This window comes from Miscanthus floridulus, chromosome 10, assembly GCF_019320115.1.
Source record: "Miscanthus floridulus cultivar M001 chromosome 10, ASM1932011v1, whole genome shotgun sequence".
In the NCBI taxonomy this organism is placed as follows: domain Eukaryota; kingdom Viridiplantae; phylum Streptophyta; class Magnoliopsida; order Poales; family Poaceae; genus Miscanthus; species Miscanthus floridulus.
This window is the reverse complement of record NC_089589.1, coordinates 35,570,764-35,594,434: the sequence shown is the minus strand read 5'-3', so window position 1 is coordinate 35,594,434 and position 23,671 is coordinate 35,570,764. Positions and strand designations below refer to the sequence as shown.

At 53.0% G+C, this 23,671-nt stretch overlaps 1 protein-coding gene and 1 pseudogene across 1 annotated transcript; both read right to left on the bottom strand.

Annotated features, from left to right (window-relative positions):
- Nucleotides 1-5,049: 5,049 nt before the first annotated feature.
- On the bottom strand, nt 5,050-8,122 carry LOC136486486 (fructose-bisphosphate aldolase, chloroplastic-like). Its single transcript, XM_066483388.1, has 7 exons — nt 7,947-8,122; nt 7,721-7,797; nt 6,847-7,116; nt 6,603-6,712; nt 6,375-6,465; nt 6,002-6,271; nt 5,050-5,904 (listed from the first exon to the last, which is right to left on the bottom strand). Exons 1-7 carry the CDS (start codon nt 8,041-8,043, stop codon nt 5,626-5,628), a joined length of 1,194 nt encoding a protein of 397 aa, XP_066339485.1. The 5' UTR covers nt 8,044-8,122; the 3' UTR covers nt 5,050-5,625.
- Nucleotides 8,123-8,392: 270 nt separating this feature from the next.
- Nucleotides 8,393-11,722, bottom strand: LOC136490003 (uncharacterized; annotated as a pseudogene).
- Nucleotides 11,723-23,671: the final 11,949 nt, after the last annotated feature.

Genomic DNA, 23,671 nt, shown 5'->3' with positions numbered 1-23,671 from the left:
GGTGACCCACGACGGCGTCCTAGCAGCACTAGCATGCGGCTGCAGCAGGCCGCTGTCTAAGCCACTAGTGCCATTACAACATGTGCTTCTCCATATCTACTTTTGAAACATCCAGTTGAAAACACTTACAACATACGACTTAAAACAGATGAAACACTTGAGACATACGTTTGAAACATGCATGTATAGCTATAGCAACATATGCAACATCCAGATCTACTTTTGTAATATCTAGATGAAACACTTGCAACATACGTATACGGGACACTTGAAACATGTGCTTGAAACGTGCATGTTATGCAACATCCAGATATACTTCTGCAACATCTAGATGAAACACTTGAAACATATGTATGTAAACAACAGAAACACTTGAAACGACAGAAACACTTGAAACAGCTTTGCGACATGCGTATATTGTCATTGCAACATAACACGCAACCACGGCCTGATCGGGAACCGCACCGACGATGAGGGGCATGGGGCGTGGAATGGTGTCGAGTTGGAAAGACACGCGAGACACTATCGGTGCGAGGGCGAAGCCTGCAGCGACGCCGACCATGGCCGACGGTGGTCGGATGCGGGCGCGGGCACGGTGGCAGGCCTTATCTGCTTCGAGTGAGAGAGCAGGTGTTAATTGTTGGACCGGTAGCGCGCAGGCTCAGGAAGTGCGAACACCCTAAGGAGTGAGGAATTTTATGTCAGTATAGTCGGAAACTCGGAATAGGCCGGGCTGTGTGTGCCAAGAGAGCGCCTCAGGAATGGCCATCCAATCGTGCTGAGCCGGCATGGGCCCACGAACCAGAGGGTACTTGCGTCGCAGACAGTTTCTTGTCCTCTTCTCGAGAAGATCCCTATCCTTTTTTGACTTGCCAGTTGCCTGTTGCCCTGATCGTCCGACCAACACCCGCAGATCAGTTTTTTTTTTTAAGAAAAGAAAAAAAAAACACCCGCAGATCCTCTCCCCTCGTGTTTTTCCTTATACAAGATAGATTCATGCCCATGTGTTACATCGCGGCTGTAAATTTTTATCCACACCTACAGCGACGCATGTGGCTTGCGACTTAGACTAATAATAAGAAATTTACAAATCTAATTACATATACAAAATGTAAAGCATATTTCATAATTTTCATCACCTATATATTGTGTAGATCTAGTCTATAAAAACACAATAGCATTGCTTTCACTTTTCTTAATACTCGTGTGATTTATTATTATGCATTTTACAAGTTTAAGGTGGTTTCAACATTTTTAGAAAATAATGAAAAGCTAATAACTGATTTTGCATTGGGAATCGTAAACTATTTCCATATCTATTTAGGCCTTCTCTGTTTTTTTGTCTTTAGTTATTTATCAACTGAAACTATATTCTCTTTCTATTTACTCTTCACATCCTTCTCTTTTTGCTAATGCTTGGTCACAAGCGTCGAACCCTATCTGGACGTCGCCTTCCTGGGCCTGCACAGCGGATAGGTCCATCCGGCATGCTCGTCCCCACTCGCACTTGCATCTAGCGTCGGGGCGTCACGCGCATCCTTGCCGCATTTCGCCCCACGCGTGCCCCTTCCCCCACCGCGCTGCTATCCCCCGTGCATGCCGCGCCGCACCCCATCACCGGCCGCACCACGCTACCATCCTGCGGCTCGCCCCTATCCACCGGCGTGCCCCCACCCACCTCGCCCGTCACGGCCATGGCGGGCACCATGCCACCACCACCCCGGCGCCACCAGGAGGAGGTAGACGCTGCTCCAAGCTTCGTCTCCCACGACCGGTCGAAGACACCACAGCAGGAAGGGGAGGCCCTGCGCACGCTGGGCCGTTTGCTCTCGGCGTTCCCCATGGACCCGAGCTTGATGGCTGCCGCAGTCCCCTACCAGGTAGGCCATGGCCGCAGTTGACACTATGTTTCAGGCGTTTCAGACTTATGTTTCAAGGGTTTCATCTTAATGTTGCAAAAGTCGATCTGAGATGTTGCAAATGTTGCAATGGCAATATAGGCATGTTGCAAGCCTATGTTTCAAGTGTTTCATGTGTTTTAGACATTTGTTTCAAATGTTTTCAAATGGATGTTTCAAAAATTGATTTGGTGTTACACATGTTGCAATGGCTATACATGCATGTTTCAAACGCATATTTCAAGAGTTTCATCTATTTTCAGGTGTATGTTGCAAATGTTTCATCCGAATATTTCAAAAGTAGATCTTGCGTTGCAGACTGCTGTCCGACTACTGCTGCTGCGTCGCCGTGGTTCACGTGTCGGCGCTTGAGGCCAGCAGACGCCTCCGCGGTGTGCATCCGCAGGCGGGGCAGGTGGGCATGGGTCACGGTTCCGCCATGTAGGCGTGGGTCGCGGTTTCGCCGTGCGGATGCGGGATGGGCGCAGGGGCGTGGTTCCGCTGTGCGGGGCTCGGGATGGGCGCGGGCCACAATTTCGGACGCTGACGATGGTTGGGAACAGGACGGAGCGTGTGGGATGCGATGCAGGCACGGGGGCATGGGAGCTGCGTCCAGACGCAGGCCTGGAGCCGGACGTCCGGGCGCTAGCTTTGCCCTTCTCTTTTTCGTTAGAGCGCTTTCGTTTCGTTTTTTAGACTTTCTTATTTCTGATTTGGTTTCTAATTGGAGCGCGCGTTAGTAAGAGTATCGTTTCAATTTAAGTTGCGGAGGGAGGTGCACGACCGACCGGAGGAAGCGGGTGAGCCGGATGATCGTTCGTAGTTTTTAGGTGTAGAGATATATAGAGAAGAGACATAAATAAAAAAAAAGAAAAATAAGAAAACTTATATGCTTATCTACACTACTCGGTGGGTGAGCAATACTAATGATGCATTATCTCAACAATGCCTTAAGTACATGATTTAAAATGAAAATTGATAGTAGCAGATGTGATCATGCTTACTGCATGATTTAGGACCCGTTCGTCTCCTACGGAATCACTCCCAGGAAGAATTTCTGGCCGGAATCGTTAGTCAATTTATATAAGTTTTCATTAGCCGGATTGATTCCTGTTGACATTTTGCCCAAACTGAACGAGTCGTTCAAATTAAAATCAAACATATTTTTCTGAAAATTAAGCCGTAGGTGGACAGCATTTCGTCTCCACGATCGGAGCCATCAGTGGACAGCGACTGGAACGGCCGGTGAAGGCGTCGGGTGGCTGCCATGTGCTCGTGTGACTGTGACTGAGATCGGTGGATGTTGACGCGAGATGTGGACGTTCACGTCTGATCTTCGCACACGATGGATAGAAAGGGACAGTGATTTTGTGATCTGAATATCAAAACCGGCAGGGAAGTATCGTCCGGCGGTCGAGAGCGTGTGCACAAAGCCAGATGTGGACGAAATCATTTGACGCTTTTTAGATTTTATTAGATTATTAGATAGATTAGATTAGATTAGATTAGATTAGATTAGATTAGATTAGATTAGATTAGATTAGATTAGATTAGATTAGATTAGATTAGATGTAGAGATTGATACTAACAAGTTTCTGCAAGTTAATAACATAAAACTAGCATGGTAATAAGCGCATAATTTTACTGCTGGTGTTGAGAAACAATACCGCGGTTTGTGGAGACGGTCACCGGCTTGGGAGCGGCAGCCTGGCGCGTGTGGCACCCCATTCAGCCTTCTTGGGGAAGAAAGACGACTTGAGGATGGCACCCCATTCAGCCTTCTTGGGGAAGAAAGACAACTTGAGGAGAGTAGCTGATGCCGGTAATGGTTACGTAGCATGATTAGCAAGTAATAGCCCATGATCTCTTTCTGCGAGGGAGGACAGAGCCGATTGTATAACACTATTCTCTTAGTGTGCCATTCGTGATGCGTCGTTGTAACTTTGACTATTTTTCGATCTTAATACAAAGATGTGCAAACATTTTGCGTATTCCAGAAAAAAAGAGAGTAGCCGATGCCATTGCTCTGGTTCTGAAGGCGAACGGGGAGATCAGGTGCTAGTGCTACTCTTTGACACAGTCTTTCCTCAGAAGGGTTGAGGAGTGGCGCAGCAGCTGAAATAGAAGGTCGTGCACCTGGAGGCACACAAGGTGACAAGGGATATGAGTTGTGAGGTGGAGACTGGCCTTTCTCTGCATTTGAATGGCTGTTCTTTGGTTGCTGCAATCAGCCAATCCTCTTGTCACCCTCTCTTTTGTCCTGTCTCTGACAGATATTTCCCTCTCTCTTCTTCTGTGTACCGTGTAAAACTAGCAAAATAAACATTTTCCTCTTTACGCGACGGCGACATTAAAACTTGCAAAAGAAACATTTTCCACTTTGAGCGACGATGACGTGAACCGTAAATATTGGATGTTCATTCTTGACCTCAAGATGTATCCTGCCTGATGAGGAATTCTGGGTTTCTGTGGGCGGATTTCACCACCAACCGTTGCCCGTTCGTGTCTGTGTCCTGGTAGATTGCATCCATGAAATTGCCCCGTTGTCAGTTATTCCATGAAATATACAGTACATTATATTTTTTCCCGTCAATATTTTGGTGGTAACAAACTCCAGCTCTGACTTGTTTGCTGGATGCTGGGTCCCTTCTGTGACACAAAGGCAGAATTAAACGGTGCTTCTTCTTGGGCCTAGGTGCACAAGGGACAACCACCACTCATTTTGAAACCTCCCAACCAAGATGCCAACATGAGGATTCCAACCGTACAGCAGTATGGCATTCTGGAAGATCATTTGTGATTTCAATATGTGATGATTTCCAAGGATTTTTTTTTCTCATGGCCTTGCAAAAGAGAACTGACATTGTCTAATGCTATACCATAAAAATTAATAAACCAGCTAGGAGATAATAGAGAAAGAAAATACAAATATCATATTTTGAACAATAAAAGCTGTTGCGTTCAGTAAATGAGAGAGAAAATTATAACAATTGCAAAAAAAAAAAAAACTTCTATACCAGCGAGCAAAAATCTTTGATACCAGCGAGCAAATTGGCCACATGGCACCTATTGATCTCCATGACAACGAAAGAAACAAAGTGCCATGAAAGTGATTTCACTATTGACTAACAAGAGCTGAACAGTGACAATGTTTACAAGAGCAAATTGGCCACACATGGCACCTATTGATCTCCATGACAGCGAAAGAAACAAAGTGCCATGAAAGTGATTTCACTATTGAATAACAAAAACTGAATAGTGACAATGTTTACAAGAGCAAATTGGCCACACATGGCACCTATTGATCTCCGATTCTCCATGACAGCGAAAGAAATAAAGTGCCACGAAATTGATTTCCCTACTGTCTACTACAGTTGGCCATACGAGGAAGGTACTTATGTGCTGCATTTGTGTTGTAGGGGAGTGAGCCGAAGAGCGTGCTATAAGTTGCAGAGTAGAAACATAACATGATGATCTATAGAATCAATCTCCATCTCCTACCCTATGAATTTGAGATAGGCTTATATGAACTTGGGAAAGTTGTGAAATGTCAAATCCCAAGCCAAATAGCCTAGCCCGTTAAGTAGATTCCAATTCCTCCAATGAAATGCTCCAAATGGCCTTAGGGTAGAAGTAAAATTGCAGTGTATTTTTCCAGCTGAACCTGCAATGGCAGACTGCCTACAGTGCCCTCGAGGAACGTACTAGCAGCAGTGGTATCGTCGTCTTAGTAGCTGTAGTTCTTGACGAACATGCCCTCCTTGGCAGCAGCGGCCTCACCATCGCTGGTGTACTTGCCGAGCTGCGCCAGGGAGTTGGCCTTGGCACGCAGCAGCAGCGCTTCCTGTGCTGCCTTCACGTTCTCAGGCCTGCCGCCCCATGTCTTGAGGCAGGTGTTCTGCAGCGCCCTAGCGTAGGAGAAGGACACATGCCACGGGTTGGGGCTCTGGTTCATGGCGTTCAGGTTCTGGGTCGCCTCAACCTCAGACTGCCCACCAGACAGGAACTGCATTATATTGCACAAAATAATAGCAGTTGAGAACACAGAAGACCATGGCATGTGCAACCAGAGAGAAACCTGTTAGCAAGAAGAGAGCGCTGACCATGATGCCAGGAACAGCAGGAGGGATCCTTCTGTGGAGGAGCTTGAGGGTGTACTCGGCTACTTGCTCAGGGGTGGCCTTCTCCTCGCACTCAGCACCAGGGGTGATCATGCTGGGCTTGAGCAGGATGCCCTCAAACATCACATTGTTCTCAGACATGTAGTAGAAGGTCTCTGCCCACACTTTCTGTGCGACCTCGAAGGTCCTCTCGATGCCGTGCTCACCATCAAGAAGGATTTCGGGCTCCACAATTGGCACCAGACCATTTTCCTAGCATTTCATTTCGACAGATATATAAGGGTGTTTTTATATATAGGAGAACATGCATATTGAAAAGAAACCAATATGATGGTCCTTTTTCTAGGATATATACCTGTGAAATGGCGGCATAGCGGGCAAGGCCCCAGGCAGCTTCCTTCACGGCAAGTTCAGATGGACCGTTGGGGATGCTGACAACAGTGCGCCTGTGACAGAACTTCACGTCACACTCACATGGGATCTATATATATATATATATATATATATATATATATATATATATGTCACCACGTACATAACGACAGAAAGTAACTGCCAATGCAGCAGGGGCCACGTTTCTCACCACTTGGCGAAGCGGGCACCAGCCTGGTAGTAGGCTGCTTCACGTGAAGCAAGGCCATCAAGACCTTGGCACCACGACTCGTTGTTGGAGCCAGCAAGTGGCACAAGACCCTGAGATTGAGCATAGCTTCAGAGGTTTGCTGTTGCTTTCGATCTTGAAAGAGACTGTCACAACTCCAACAAATCTAGTTTCTAGCTAAGAACCTACACGCATGTCATCTGTTGGTTTGGAGTCTACAACATACCTTGTCGACCTTGATACCAGGCACGATTCCCTGCTCATTAAGGACATCAACAATCTTCTTGCCATCAACAGTTGACTGGTAGAGGGTCTCCTCGAAGAGGATAGCACCAGAGATGTACTGTCCCAGGCCTGGGGCACTGACAAGGAGGGTCCTGTAAGCCTGGCGGTTGGCCTCAGTGTTCTCAAGGCCAATGGAGTCAAGCCTCTTGCCGCAGGTAGCGTTTGACTCATCCATGGCAAGGATACCCCTTCCTGGTGATGCGATGGTTTTCTGCAGCAAGAAGAATAAACTTGTAATATTCTCAATAGAAAAGAACAATTACTTTTTCCAAGTTGATGAAATGTTCTTTCAGAAGTTTGAGACCATAGCAAGTCATACATATTATGAACCTTTTCAGATGGATCACAGAACTTAAGCAGGACCTTTCAAAGTAATCTAAAATGTAACTGAACTAGCTTGTAGTCATCAAAATTATGAGTGGCTATACTGCTTCTTGGCCTATACTGGTGTTGACATGTGCCAGCCCAATATACATACTCCTAGATGTCTAGTTCACAAATTCATCTCCCTGAACATTGCAAGTTCCTAAACCAATGCAAGGAGAGAATGCTGATTTAGACTAGCGTGTGTGCATAAATGAGTAATAATATGGGATCAAAACTGTCAAATGGGTTACCTTTCCTAATGAATCCTCAAACTTGCATTAGTTAAATCATGATAAACAAAACTGAAGTTTTCATGGTTGAAATAAGTTGTTTCAAACAGGGCCATATGTCATTTTTCTATTGATACTAACAAGCTTCTGCAAGTTAATAACATAAAACTAGCATGGTAATAAGCACGTAATTTTACTGCTGGTGTTCAGAAACAATACCGCGGTTTTGACAAGCTCATCAGCATAGGCGCTAGCACGGACAACCATGTTGACAGTCACCGGCTTGCAGTGGCGGATGCACGATGCGGGATAAGGGGGGGCTAAAACAATGGAGATGTTGATTTGCATGAAGATTTAATGGTGAAATCAAGCTTTTGCTACAGTGATTAGGCTTGAAATCAAGACATTAGGGGGGGCTGGAGCCCCCCCAGCCCCCCCTTTGGATCCGCCACTGCCGGCTTGGTAGCGGCAGCCTGGCGCGTGGCACCCCATTCAGACTTCTTGGGAAGGAAAGACGACTTGAGGAGAGTAGCAGATGCCATTGCTCTGGTTCTGAAGGTGATCGAGGAGATCAGGTGCTACCCTCTCTTTGATGACAGTCTTTCCTTAGGGGGTTGAGACTTGAGAAGTGGTGCAGCAGCTGGCATATAAGGTCGTGCACCTGCTGGGGGCACACAAGGACAAGGGATATGAGCTGTGTGGTGGAGACTGGCCTTCTGGAAATGAATGGCTGTGCTTTGGTTGCTGCAATCAGCCAGTCCTCTTGCCACCCTCTCTTTTGTCCTGTCTCTGGCAAATATATATTTTCCCTTCTCTTTTTCTGTGTATACAGGCAAATATATATTTTCCCTTCTCTTTTTCTGTGTATACCATGTAAAACTTGCAAAAGAAACATTTTCCTCTTTGCGCGATGACGACATCGTCCAAAAATATCGGATGTGCTTTCTTGACCTTAAGATGGATCCTGCCTGATGAGGAAATCTGGGTTTCCGTGGGTGGATTTCACCACCAACTGTTGCCCATTCGTGTCTACCAACGGCAGAGATGTCCTGACAGATTGCATCCGTCAAAATTGCCCAGTTGTCAGTTATTCCATGAAATACATTATATTTTTCCAATCAGTATTTTGGTGGTAACAAACTCCAGTTCTGAGTTGTTTGCTGGATGCTGCAGGGTTCCTTCCGTGACACACTTCTGGTCCTAGCTCCCAAAGGCAGAATTAATGGTGCTGCTTCTTGGGCCTAGCTGCACAAGGACAACCACCACTAATTTTGAAACCTCGCAACCAAGATGCCAACATGAGTATATTCCACGTACAGCAGTATAGCATTCTGGAAGATCATTTGTGATGATTTTCCAGGGAATTTTCTTTTCTCATGGCCTTACAAAAGAGAACTGACATTGTCTATCGCCATACCGTAAAAATTAATAAACCAGCTAGGAGATAATAGAGAAAGAATATACAAATATGATACTTTGCATAGTAAAAGTAGTTGCGTTCAGTAAATGGGAGAGAAGGAAATTAAACACTTGCAAAAAAGTTTATTTGATACCAGCAAGCAAATTGGCCACATATGGCACCTATTATTGATCTCCATGACGACGAAAGAAACATAGTGCCATGAAAGTGATTTCACTATTGAATAACAATGATCTCCATGACAACGAAAGAAACAAAGTGCCAAACTGCCATGAAAGTGATTTCGCTATTGAATAACAATGAGCTCCATGACAACGTAAGAAACAAAGTGCCATGAAAGTGATTTCACTATTGAATAACAAAAAACTGAATAGCTACAAAATGTTTACAAGCACATAATTTTGGTCTGACAGGGATTTCAGAATTACATAAAAAATTGGATGGACCGCTACAACTCCAGACTTCGGAGAAATATCACTTTCAGGGCTGATGTGTATAGAACTTTTTCAATGAAAAGAAATAATAGTATAATACAAAAAAAATCAGTTTCCCCAAGATGCTATGCATACCATTTTTTAACACACCCAAACATTGGATCTGAACGCCTCGCTTTGTGTAACTTCAACTTGAAGCATCGAAAAGCTCATCAGTCATCGCAGCTTCCAATTATGGATGATGAAAAATTTGCACAAAGACCTATTTTTCTACTGTATTCCAATTATCAATATTTGGAACTTATGGGAAATCGAATCACAAGAAGCACAAATTTCATCCTTGAGATAAATGTAGCCATCCCTTTAGATGAACATACAACCAGTGAAATAATCCCTTCACACACTATCTTCAGCATCAACTGAAGGCACCGTAGCTTGAGCAAATTCAACTGCTTCACAGGTTAACCAGGCAGTAAATTCATGCCAAGTACTATGGCATATATAACCAAAGAGGTTGGCATCTGAACGAGTAGCGCAATCTTTGTAGGATGTCTCTGTAAATATCAATCAGAAACTGGCATGCAGGTAACCAGGCAAGTCAAAGATTAACCCATATTTCACATTCCTTACGCTTGCCTGTAAATGTCAATCAGAAACTGGCTCGCAGGTAACAGGGCAAGCCAAAGATAACCCATATTTTGCATTCCTTATGTTTGCCGCTTCCAAAATTTTCTTCACCTCTCTCTTGTTATTATACAAAACCTAGAGCACCTTCTGTTTCGTCTTTACAGGTTTACGAAAGTTTCCAAAACGAGGAAATCCTGATGAATAGGAGCTGAATTCATTCCTCATAGAGATGGTTGTGACTACCATAAATTACCTGCGTGCTTCAGCAAATTCTCTTGTTCAATTATGTTCCTTTAGAAACCTCATTGATTCGCTTCCCACAAGCTTCTTCAGCCGCCTCACAAGTATTAGATAAAAATGCCAGAAGCTTTTGCCTGAGCAACGGTGATAACTTGTCACAACCTGTCAATGGCTCCAATGACGGAACCACTCCCTTCTTCACTAGCACCCCAAACGCACTCCTCACACCGTGTGCAATCGCCTCCTTCCTCTGCACATCATAGTTGTCAATCAGAAGAAACAAGAACTCAAGCAGCATGTTCGTGATATCCGTGTACTGAGACACTGAGTTCACCATCAGGAGCATAGCAGGTTCAATATGCATAACACTACCCCTCCCCTCCTCGAAGAACAACCAGTCATAGAACAGCGCCAGCTTCGCATTCGCCACAACATAACCCTTGCTGCAACTCGTCAGCAGCCAACCTACGACCGCCCAGCGAGCAATGACACCAGATTGCATGACCTCATTGGTCGGGTGGTACCCGCAGCATATGAACCGCACAATGTCAGGGATCCTCTCCTCACCTCCAGGAACCATCAGGTGCTTCCTTGCAAACCACAGCTGGTACCTCTTCTGATCCCCCCCACTTCACATTGTTCATCATGAACAAGAGTTGCATCTCCATCTCTGACGTGATGGCCACAGCTGGGCACCATCGGGGTGTGCCGATCTGACAGACGTTGGCAGCACGGTCAAGTATCAAATCTCGCCACAGCACCTGGAACTCCTGGCACGAGCGCCAGCTCGTGGAGCGACCTCACAAGGTCCCTTCCGAGCAGTGCGCACACTTGGAAGTGATCCTGCAGCATGGAGACGCAGAAAGACACCAGCATTCCCCTGCATTCTTGCAGATTCTTGGCACCCTTGCACTCCTCGCAGTCCTTGCACTCGACGCTGCCTGCGGCCGGAGCGAGGCGGTTCCGGGAGAGGAGTCGGAGGAAGGCGAACACGGCGGTGGCGAGGAGCTGGGAATCTTCGTCGGCGAGGAACGAGACGTGCTCGTGCAAGACCTCGAGCAGGCGGGCGTCCCCGGGGAACGGCACGCGGCGGAGGAGGGAGGCGAGGAGGGGCGCGAACCCCGGCGCCGCCGCGCGGGCGAGCTCCGAGGCGGCGAGGAGGAGGCGGGTGCGCGGGTGGGGGAGGAGGAGGGGGAAGGGGAGGGAGAGGAGAGCCGACGCGAAGGCGTGGTAGAAGGCGGGGAAGCGGGCGCCGGCGGCGTGGAGGACGACAAGGAGACGGCGCGGGAGCGGGGAAGGCTGGGTGAGGAAGGCGAAGGCGAGGGCGAGGGGTAGGTGCGGCGAGGAGAGATCGGCGGGGGACGGAGACGGGGAGGGGAGGACGAGGTGCGCCGAGAGGAAGGGGTGTTCCGGGGAGGAGGCGGAGGTCGGGGGCGGGTGGTGGTCGCCGCCGGCGAGGAGACGCGGGGGAGGGGGAGACGGCGGAAACGGCGGCGGCATTGGGGAGGAAGAAGATTGCCCGGCAGGCGGCAGGAGGATCAGATAAGCCTCGTGCATATCGATGGACCAAATTTCTTCGTGGGCCGGCCCAAACGGCACGCCAAGACAACTGGCTGTTAATTCCTGAACGGGCTTTTACCACAGGTGACAGAGATCAGAATTGTGGATGACAATGAATCAAAAAAAAAGGATGTGGATGACAAGTGGTCCTAAAAAAAGATGAAGATGACAAGTGAGTTGTCAAACATTCAAGCTGCATGTGCAACTCACCAAATTATACCAAAGAGTAAATTTTATATTAAGATAATAAGACAATGTACTATTAAGACTACGGCATCCATAATTTAAGACCTTGATTGAAATCATGACTACGACATCCATAATTTAAGTCAATCATGATCACAGAAATATCACTCGCAGATATATTATAATTTTAATTTTCATACTATTGATGTCGGTGTTTCGGACCGGGGGTCCTCTACCAACTAGTGAATTTGAACTGCGTGCCCCTAATCCCGGATGGTGATGCAAAGAGACACAAGGTTTATACTAGTTCAGGCAATCGATGCCCTACGTCCAGTCTGAGAGATCGATCTTGTATTCCTTGCACCGAAGTGCAGGTAGTAGGGGGTTACAAGCACAGGGAGAGAGGGAGCTAATCCCAGGTCTCGGCGAGGTGTCGTGTGGGCTGCTTGAGACGTTGCTCTCAGACGGCTGTGATGTGTATGTGTGTGAGCTACCAGATGTTCTTCCTATTTCTCCTTTTTCGCCCCCCTAGAGCTATCCCTGGCTGCTTCCTTTTATAACCGCAAGGAGGGAGCCAGGAGTACATGAGTGAGCCATACGTGGAGCCTACTGTAGTTCAGTCCTGTAGCAGCATGGTGTTGGGGATGGTGATTGGTACTTGACTGGCGCGCCGTGCTGGCCAGGCCCGAGGTTGTTGAGGTCGTGGGAGTCCTTGTTGACGTCTAGTCAGTATGGCTTCCACTGTAGGAGACATGTCGTGCCTTGTGTGTTCTTGACTTGGTGGTGTGCCGAGGCCTGGCGGGTGCTGTAGCCGATCGTGCCGAGGCCTGCTTTGCCGAGGCCTCGGAGGTGACTCGTGTATGATGCGGGGGTCTCGGTGGTCAGCGTCGTACCCGGTTCAGGTGGAGAAGTGTGGAGCGTGTGTCCACAGGGCATGGTAACCCTTGCACCGTCAGTAGGGGATGGTAAAAAGGAGATTTGACCGTTGTCCCATCGCCCCTGTTGTTGTACCCTATCAGTCGTGGCTGACGTAGTAGGTGTGACCAGGCGCACTTAAACGGATGTGACGGCTCGCCAGAGGGACGGTTGAGGCGGAGGCGACGGGGATGCGGGACGAGCCCGGCCTCGGCTGAGGTGGAGAAGGAATAGTACGTCCGAGGCCCAGCCCGGGGGTCTCGGACGAGGCGGAGAAGGAATAGTACGTCCGAGGCCCTGCCGGGGGGTCTCGGACGAGGCGGAGAAGGAATAGTACGTCCGAGGCCCTGCCGGGGGGTCTCGGACGAGGCGGAGGACGAACGGTTGGTCTTCCATGCTGATTCCGAGACTACTGGGACCCAGACTTGACCCTCCACGCCACTTTGTCCTTGGCGCAGGAGTTAGGCAGCACAGGGTAGTACGGGTGTCAGCAGGGGGCACAGTGATGAGCACAGTGGTAGGTAACCCCTGCTGCACCCGGTCCCCTGTCCCGTCGGTCATTCTGCTTATACAGTGCCGACGTGCGGCTGACGTTGCGGGAGTAATGGGGCGCATTAACTGGACGTGACATTTTGTCAGGGGAGTCGGTCGGGACAGAGGTGACGAGGTTGTTGCCGAGCCTAGCCTCGGGCGAATCGGAGAATTGGTATCCCATCCGAGGCCTTGCGGGGCGGGGCCTCGGTGAGGGGGCCTCGGCGAGAGGGCCTCGGCGGGGCGGAGGGCTTTGGCCTTTCGTCTGAGGCCTCGGCGCAAGCCTTGGGCGAGTCGGAGAATCTGCCGAGACCTCGTGGTTGTCCTTTGGCTTTGATTTTTGCAAGGCTTAAGCAATATTTTCGGTTCTTGCTTAGGGTACCCCTTCTTGTGGTATCCGACAGTAGCCCCCGAGCCTCGGGAGGAGTGCGGGCACTCTCCCGAGGTTTTGACGAGACTTGGCTCGTAGTAGCTCCCGTCGGGATTGTGTTTTGTACTTGGTGGTTCCGGTGGGTGCGCGCAAGCGCACCCGCTAGGTGTAGCCCCCGAGGCCCTGGAGGAGTGGAGTTACTCCTCCAGGGGCTTTTTCGTTTTCGCGTTTGAGCGAGGAGTTTTTATCGCATTTGCCGAGCCCACAAGCACAAGTTCGGGTTGCAGGGGTCTCGGCGAGGCTGCAGGAAAAGCCCTCTAGCCTCCGCACGGAGCGAGAGGTCCATCAGGGATCCCCCTGACTTTGGGTACGACCCTCATGCTTCCTTTTCGCTCAGAAGGAGGGGTGGAATGTGCCAGGCTACCCTCGATGGGCACGAGCGTGGGCACTTCCGGTGAGCTGTTATCGGGTAGTCCGAGTGGAGGCCCGAACCCCGTTCGCTAAGGGTCGGCTAGCGGTTCGAAGACACACTCCAAGAGTACCAGAGGGTTTCTTTAGTGGGTGCCGAGGCCGTTTGCTGGGCCTCGGTGGCTCGGTGCCTCCCTACGGTGGGATCCCATTCGGAGACTTCCCTACCGGTCTCGGACACGACTTAGGACGCCCCGAGCGATCGAGCGATCGTTCGCTCGGGCCTCGGCCATTCGTAGGCTCGCCCCAAGGTCATCCCTGACTCTGTTGCCCTGGGGCGACTGTCGAAACCTCTGGAGGCCCAGCCTTCAAACCCCTGGACCGTAACGGGCTCGGTGCCCTTTATCGTATTTGTAACGGAACTTCTAGCGTGGACTTAGACCGTTTGTCTTTGTCTTGGGCGCAGGAGGAGCCCTCGAGCCTCCGCCAGGAGTAGGAGGGCGGTCAGGGGTCCCCTAGCTTTTTCATCCGACCCTTACATATCCTTTTCGTTCGGACGGAGGGTTTGTTTGCCGAGCCCACTCTGGTGCGAGCCGGAGCCGCTGGTCTCGGCAAGGTTGCAGGAAGAGCCCCTAGCCTCTGCGCAGAGCGAGAGGGCCATCGGGAGTTCCCCTAGCTTTTTATACACCCCTCGCGCGTGAGGGTTTGTTTGCCGAGGCCCCTTTCAGCGTATCTATAGGAAGAGCCCCCTAGCCTCTGCATAGGGCAAGAGGGCCGTCAGGGGCTCCCCTATCTTTTTGTACGACCCTCACACTTCCTTTTCGCTCGGAAGGAGGGTTTGTTTTGTCGAGCCCCTTTGAGTGCGAGCCGGGGTCGCCGGGTCTCGGCAAGGTTGTAGGAAGAGCCCCTTAGCCCCTGCATAGAGCGAGAAGGCCGTCAGGGGTTCCCCTGACTTTTTGTACGACCCTCATGCTTCCTTTTCGCTCAGAAGGAGGGGTGGAATGTGCCTCGCTACCCTCAGTGGGCACGAGCGGTGGCACCTCCGGTGAGCTGTTTTCGGGTAGTCCGAGTGGAGGCCCGAACCCCGTTTGCTAGGGGACGGCTAGTGGTCCAGAGACACACTCCAAGAGTACTAGAGGATTTCTCTAGTGGGTGCCGAGGCCGTTCGCTAGGCCTCGGTGGCTCGGTGCCTCCCTACGGTGGGATCCCATTCAGAGACCTTCCTGCCGGTCTCGGACACGACTTTGGGCGTCCCAAGCGTTTCGCTTGCTTGGGTCTCGGCCCCGTATAGGCTCGCCCGTGGTCATCCCTGACTCTGTTATCCTAGGGCGGCTATCGAAACCTCTTGGGGCCCAGCCTTCGAACCCCTGGACCGTAATAGGCTCAAAGCCTGGTTCCTTCATATGAAAGGAATAGGCCATGGGGAATATTTTCCCTATTGGCTTGGCAACGGGTGGTGCGCCTTTTGAGGCGGTTTCCTGGGGAGGCGAAACGACGCCTGCTGCCGTAGTGGCCGAGCGTGACGTGGTGGATGGGACGTAACTGTTCTCGCATTTAATGAGGGAGACATGGGCGCGTGGGCCGGCGAAATCGGCTCGTGGTTAACTGCGCCGGATCGGGGGGAAACTTCCCCAATTTCGTCACCCGTTCGTTTCACCTCCTCCCTGCATAACTACCCGAAGAGTCCCGCCCCTCCTTGTCTTACCTTGCCTGCATTAGCACTGCCTCCGTCGAGCCATCGCTAGAGCAGCGGGTGCCGGGAAGAAGAGGGGAGAAGAGCGAGCCTAGGGAGAAAGCGAGGAAAAAGCAAGAGCGTGGGAGAGAGAGAAAAAACTCACCGCCGCACCCGATTCCTCCATCGTACCCATGGCCGGCGACATCGTCGTTGTCGAGGCGGACCCCTGGGATCCATCGGATGTCACTGAGGAGATGCTTCAGTTGCTTGTCGACGGCGGACTCCTTCGCTCGATGACAGACCCCACCAGGGCGGAGTGGATTGCTCCGTACGGCGAGCGAGAGCCGAGGCCCCACGACAGCTACGTCGTAAGCTTCGTCTCCTTTCACGAGCACGGCCTTGGCATCCCGACGGATCGGTTCATGCGGGCGCTCCTGCATTACTACGGCGTGGAGCTCCACAACTTCAACCCCAACTCCATCGCTCAAGCGGCTATCTTTGTTGCCATCTACGAGGGGTACTTGGGGATTGCTCCCCATTGGGAGTTGTGGCTCCACCTATTCTGGGCGGGGCACACTACCAAGCCGATGGGCATGTCGGGTACGAGGAAGGCGACAAGGGCCGGCGGCTGCACTCTCCAAGTGCGCCAGGACCGCCTGCACCTCTACATTCCGGCCCAGCTCGCGTCATCCAATCGCCGGTGGTACACGAGTTGGTTCTACCTTCGCAATGACGACGGAGGACTTCCCCCCTACACTGGGCGGATTGTGGGGAGTTGCCCAGAGAGATGGAAGTACGGCGTCCCAAAGGACGACTAGCCCAAGCTGCAGCCGCTTCTGGAGGGGCTAGCGAGGCTGCGGGGTCACGGTCTCACCGCGGCTGTAGTCGTGGCCGCCTTCCACCGCCGGAGGGTGCTGCGCTGATGGCTCGGCGGCGGCGGGTGTTCGAGATGAAGCCAGGTGAGCCTATTGAGGGCACCCGGATGTCCTCCTCCGCCCTTTCCGACGAGGAAATTCTTCGTCGGGTGGGGGAGACGGTAGAGGCGAAGCTGAGGGGCGGCAACTTGACCCCTATCGCTATGCGGCCGTCGCGGGGGTTCCTTTCGCTGGTAAGTCATGCGCCGCTTGTAGCCTCCGAGCCTCCTCAGTCTCCCCTTACCCCTTGTTTCCTTATGCACGTCCATCGTTCCTGCAGGGGATGAGGGACGTACGCTCATCTCCGCCGCCCGTTCCCGAGGACGTGAGGCGGCGGGCGATCAACCGCGCGCACACCGATGCGTAGAAAAAGCGGAAAGACGCCAAGGCGGCGAAGCGCACGAAGCAAATCCTCGAGCGCGAGGAGCTGGATAAGCGCCGCCGTCAACAACGGAAGGATGGTCTCCCGTTGGAGGAATCCCCATCGACGTCGCTGTCGACGGAGGCCTCGGACGGGGATGACGGGAGCGAGGTGGGGGGAGGTCCCCTGGACCATCTTCCTGACATAGTGGAGGTGGTGCCCGGGGCGATGGCAAGCAGCTCGACACTCCCGGGGGGAGGAGGAGAAGCGAACCCGGGGTCGGCGGTTGTCCGCTCCGGGGCCGTGGCTGACACGCTCGAGGCGCGGGCGTTGGGCAAACGCGTCGTTAGCCCAGTGGGCTCGGCGGCTGTGGTGGAACAAGTGGCGATGGAGGCGACACCACCGCCCCCACAGAGGACCGAAGGGGCGCTGGGGTCCATTGAGGACCAACCAGCGCTGATGGACACGAAGGCGACTCCTCTGCCGCCGCCTCCGCCGTTGCGGACGAGGTTTGCCGTGGCGAAACGGTTGCCACCCCGTTCAAGGTAAGAGTATTTTTGGCAGGGTCATAGTGCCTTCCGTTCGCCTTTTGGTCTTGCGCTGACCCTGTCGGTTATTTTTCCTTAGTCGGAAGCGGCCTGCGGACGAGCTTCCCTTGGCGCCCCTTAAGGCGCTCAAGGCGAGCCCCAGCTCCTCCACCCGCTGGGTGGCGGAGGCACAAGCCGCTATCCAACGCGGCGCGGCGTCGGCGAGGGTCGATCTGAAGGAGCCGGCCGCCCAAGGAGGGGCTGCCGAGGCGGCCCCTACACAGACGAGGGAGGGAGTGCCTCCGCCCCGTGAGGGCGAGGCTCACGAGTTGGATGGGGCCGGCGTGCCCTTGGTTGCCGAGGCCCCCGGGGTCTCCGGGGCTGAGGCGACGGAGGCTAGGGCATCCAAGACCGCCGAGACCGCAGTGGCTGTGGTCGGTGTTTCTGCATCCTCTGAGGCCACGATGGCGGAGGCCGGAGCCCCCGAGACCACCAAGGCCGTCGTGATGGCGGTGAGGCCGTCTGTCCAGGAGGCGGAGATGAAGGCGGCTGAAGCCTTGGAGGCGCCCTTGCTTCAAGGGCCGCCGTTGTTGCGAGAGCGCGCCCGGGAGACGGAGGTCTATCCGATCTCCTCCGACGATACTTCCCGGGCGCGGGAGGTGGTCAACGCCGAGGATGCCGGTGCCGTGGGACAGCCGGCACCGATCTTGGACGAGGGAAACTCGGCCCTCGTGCGGGTGCGACCCGAGCCTCGCGGGTGGGATCACCTGTGGGTATTGTGGCGAAGCCAGGATGACCCTGAGGGGGAGCCTCTGTTCGCCCTCGAGGACGCAGTCGAGGGTAGGCGCTGGGGCACCTTCGAGCAATACCGTCAGCTGGCAGAGCGGTCGCTATGGACGGCCCTGTCCGTGGTGGCCGACGACCCGCCCAGAGTCGCCCAGGTTTGCGTTTTCCTTTCTCGCGTGACGTTGTCCTTTTCTGGTTTTGTTACAATCAATGACCCCTGTTCTGCTTCCCCAGGAGCTCGAGACCTGGTCCCTTAGGAAGTCGGTCTTTCTCCAGCGGGAGAGGGGCATCTAGGACCAGCTTCAGCGGCAGGAGGGCCTTCTCGCCGGCGCCAATGAGCTCCTGTCGGCGCGGAGCGCAGAGGTAGAGGACCTCCGCCTTTGTTGTGCCGACGCGAAGGTCGAGGCGGCCACGGCCCAGACGTAGCTCGCCCCTCTGGCGGCGCGGGTCAAGGAGTTGGAGGAGGAGCTCACCCGTGCGGTCAGCGATCGGGATGCCTTCAGGGGCCGAGCCACTGATGTTACGGCCTCGGCCGTGGCTCTCGTGGGGCAGCTGGGGGCGGAACGGAGGGCGCACCAGCTGACGAAAGGTGCCTTGGACGAGGCCCTTGCTGTAGCTAAGGCCTCGTGAACCGAGGCTGTGGTTTGGAGGGGGACGGTCGAGGGTGAGTCTTAGTGCCCTCATTTTGTTTTCTTTTCCTTATGTTCGCTCCCTAACTCCCTTGTGTGACGCAGAGCTAGGGAGTGAAGCTTTCAGGGCGGCCGAGGCTTCTCGGGTCGAGGCCCGGTGCTTGAAGGAGGAGGCCGAGGCTTCCAGGGCCGAGGCCCTACGCTGGAAGGAGAAAGCCGAGGCCTGTCAGGTCGAGACTCGACACTGGGAGCTGAAGGCCAAGGGTGGGTTCCGTGGGCTTCCTCTCCTAGTTTAGGTTGTTTTTTCCCTCGCTCAACCTTACTCTATTCCCCATGGTGCAGAGTCAGAGGCGGAGGTTACTCGGGCAGCTGAGGCTTCCAGCGCAGTGCAGACGGTGCTCGATAACGAGATCGGGGAGCATGAGGCGCTGAAACGTGCTGCCCTTTTTGCCTGCGAGGCCTTGGAGGTTGAAGGGATTCAGTCAGGCAGCTCCCTAGGAAGCCGTTTGATCGCGCTGAGCAACCAGATGCGCGAGCGGCTCCGAGGAGCGCTGCACACGGGTGTCAAGCGCGCGCTGGCCGTCATCTCTTCTCACTACATCGGCGTCAACCTCCCGGCCATTAGTGATGGGTATGTCCTACCTGATGATGACGAGGAGGCTGACGCGGCGGTAACGAAGCTGATGGAGGCGGCGGAAGGCCCTGGCACGGCGCTGGCGATGCTCTTCGAAGAGGAGGTGGTTCCTCCCCTACCATCTGCCGGTGCTGAAGGCCCTAAGCCTTGATCTGGGCCCTGAGGGCTATGTAAAAATAGAGTAGGAGTTATTTTTGTATCGTAACGCTTGTGGCCGTCGAGGCCCTTATTTTTGAAGTATTTGTGTTTCTTAGTTGTTTTTCTCATGTTTCCGAGCCTCTGCCCTCTGTTGCTCCTGATCAGATTTCGCTTTGCAAAACACCCCCTTAGGGCCTAAGCCGTCCCTTGGGCGAGAGGTAGTGAGGGAGTGCCATAGCCCAGAGGCGTAGGCCGTCTCGCGACTCTACCGGCCTCTTGCTTAGGAAACAGACCTTGGTTCGAGGGGTTTTTACAACCGATTTGTCAGAGCATGCTAGAGTCTTGGCGTAGGAATTTTTGCGAAAAACGACTGAAGAATGGTGCGTGGGACCTAGGGGGAGTCCCCCATCTAGCCCCCGAGGGAGGCTTGGTTCTACCGAGGCAGAGCCGAGCCTCCCTTGTCGTGTTACTGTATTGCCGAGACCTATGATAGGATCGGGGGGTTTCTCGAAATATTAGACCAACTAAAGAACGCTTTTTAATTGTATTTCGAGAAACGACATATACAATGCTTGAAAATTTAGGGATAAAAGCGACGTAGCTGTTCTATGTTCCAAAGCGTTGGTGAAGACTTCGCCCTTCTCGTTGGCCAGCTTGTAGGTGTCGGGCTTCAGTACTTGGGCGATGATGTACGGCCCTTCCCTTGGCGGGGTTAGCTTGTGGCGGCCCTTGTTGCTCTGTGCTAGCCTCAACACCAGGTCGCCTACCTTCAAGTCTCGGCTTCAGATGCGTCAGGCCTGATAACGCCGTAGGCTCTGCTGGTATTTGGCTGAGTGTAGTAGCACGACGTCTCGGGCTTCCTCCAGTTGATCGAGGGCGTCCTCTCGGGTGGTGCGGTTACTTTGTTCGTTATAGGCTTGTAGCCTCGGGGAACCATATTCCAAGTCAGTGGAGAGGATGGCCTCGGCCCCATAGACCAGGAAGAAAGGCGTGAACCCCGTGGCTCGGCTTGGAGTGTTCCTCAGGCTCCAGATGACCGATGGGAGTTCGGCGAGCCATTTCTTGCCAAACTTTTTCAACCGGTTGTGAATCCTTGGCTTGAGGCCTTGTAGGATCATGCCATTGGCACGCTCTACTTGGCCGTTGGTCCTTGGGTGTCCTACGGCCGACCAGGCCACACGGATGTGGTGGTCATCGCAAAACGTCAGGAAGTTTTTGCCGGTGAACTGTGTCCTGTTGTCGGTGATGATGGTGTTGGGGACTCCAAATCTGTGGATAATGTCAGTGAAGAACAGCACTGCCTGCTCGGATTTGATTCGATTGATCGGACGAGCCTCAATTCATTTGGAGAACTTGTCGATTGATACCAGTAGATGGGTGTAGCCCCCGGGGGCCTTTTGCAGAGGCCCAACCATGTCGAGCCCCCACACGGCGAACGACCACGTGATGGGGATGGTTTGCAGGGCCAGGGCCGGGAGATGTGTCTGTCGAGCATAGTACTGGCATCCTTCGCAGGAGCGTACCAGCTGGGTAGCGTCGGCGACCGCCGTCGGCCAGTAGAACCCTTGGCGGAAAGCGTTCCCCACGAGCGTCCGAGGTGCCGCATGGTGCCCGCAAGCACCTGCGTGCAAGTCCCAAAGCAGGGCTCGGCCTGTCTCAGAAGTGATACATCGTTGGAGGACACCTGAGGGACTTCGCCTGTACAATTCGTCATTGTAGAGGACGTAGGTCTTGGCTCGGCGCGCGAGCCGTCGTGCTTCGGTCCTGTCTCCAGGAAGCTCCCCACGATCAAGCCAATCTAGGAACGGGATTCGCCAATCCGCGTCCTGATCAGTCTGCGGAGGCTCGGTGTTGACTTCCATGACCTCGGGCTCGGTTGAGGGGGTCTTGGCAGCAGAAGGGTCGTCGATCTTTGCCGTGGGTCCCACAAGTGGGCCCTCCTCTATCGTCGAGGTGTAGTCAATGGAAGGTTTGTGGAGGTCTCTGGCGAAGACGTTTGGGGGGACCGGGGCCCGTGCCGAGGCCATCTTTGCCAGCTCGTCGGCGGCCTCGTTGTACTTCCACGCGACGTGGTTTAGTTCGAGGCCGTCGAACTTGTCTTCCAGGCAATGTACTAATTTGCAGTAAGCCTCCATTTTGGGGTCGAGGCAATTTGACTCCTTCATCACCTGATCCACGACGAGCTGCGAGTCGCCTCGGGCGTCGAGACGCCGTGCCCCAAGTTCGATGGCGACTTGCAAGCCGTTGATGAGAGCCTCGTACTCGGCCACGTTGTTGGAGGCGGTGAAGTGGAGCCGCACCATGTAGCGCATGTGTACTCCGAGGGGCGAGATAAAGAGCAGACCCGCGCCTGCCCCGGTCTTCATCAGGGACCCGTCGAAGTACAGGGTCCAGCACTCCGTCTGAATTTGAGCAGGTGGTAGTTGGGTGTCTGTCCACTCAGCCACGAAATCGGCCAAGACCTGAGACTTGATCGCTTTTCGAGGCGCAAAAGTCAAGGTTTCCCCCATAAGCTCGACGGCCCACTTGGCTATCCTGCTCGAGGCCTCCCGGTTATGAACTATCTCTCCCAGGGGGAAAGATGATACCACAATCACTGGGTGAGACTCGAAGTAATGACGTAATTTGCGCCGGGCCAGGACCACGGCGTAGACCAGCTTCTGGATGTGGGGGTAGCGTGTTTTGGTCTCGGAGAGTACCTCGCTGATGAAATAAACAGGATGTTGGGTGGGTAGAGCATGCCCCCCTTCCTGCCTCTCTACCACTACGGCAGCGCTGACCACTTGGGTCATTGCGGCGACGTAGAGTAAGAGGGTCTCGTCCCTGGCTGGGGGTACCAGGAGGGGAGGATTTGTGAGCAACGTTTTGAGTCTGTCGAGGGCTTCTTCGGCCTCGGGGGTCCAAGAAAAATGCTCGGATTTTCTCAAGAGTCGGTACAGAGGCAAACCTTTTTCGCCGAGGCGCGAGATGAAGCGGCTCAGGGCCGCAAGGCATCCCATGACCCTCTGTACTCCCTTGAGGTCTCTGATTGGTCCCATGCTGGCTATGGCCGAGACCTTCTCTGGGTTGTCCTCAATGCCATGTTCTGAGACTATGAACCCTAAGAGCATGCCTCGGGGGACCCCGAACACACACTTCTCGGGGTTGAGCTTGATGCCTTTCTCTCTAAGACATTTGAAGGTTATCCTCAAGTCGTCGATGAGATCCTCGGCTTTTCTGGTCTTGACCACGATGTCGTCTACATAGGCCTCGATGGTCCGCCCAATGTTGTCGCCAAAGACCTAGGTCATGCACCGCTGATACGTGGCACCTGCGTTTCTGAGGCCGAAAGGCATAGTCATGTAGCAGTACATGCCGAATGGTGTGATGAAAGAAGTCGTGAGCTGGTCTGACTCTTTCATCTTGATTTGATGGTAACCAGAATACGCATCAAGGAAAGACAGGGTCTCGCACCCTACAGTGGAATCAACGATTTGATCGATTCGGGGTAATGGAAAGGGAACCTTCGGACAGGCTTTGTTCAAACCGGTGTAGTCTACGCACATCCTCCATTTCCCATTTTTCTTCTTGACTAGCACGGGGTTGGCCAACCACTCTGGGTGGGACACTTCTTTGATGAATCCGGTCGCCAAGAGTTTCTGTATCTCCTCACCGATGGCTCTACGCTTTTCCTCGTCGAAGCGGCGCAGGCGTTGCCTCGCCGGTCTAGATCTGGCCCGGATGTCTAGGGCGTGCTCGGCGACCTCCTTCGGTATGCCCGACATGTCCGAGGGACTCCATGCGAATATGTCGGCATTCGCACGGAGAAAGTCGAC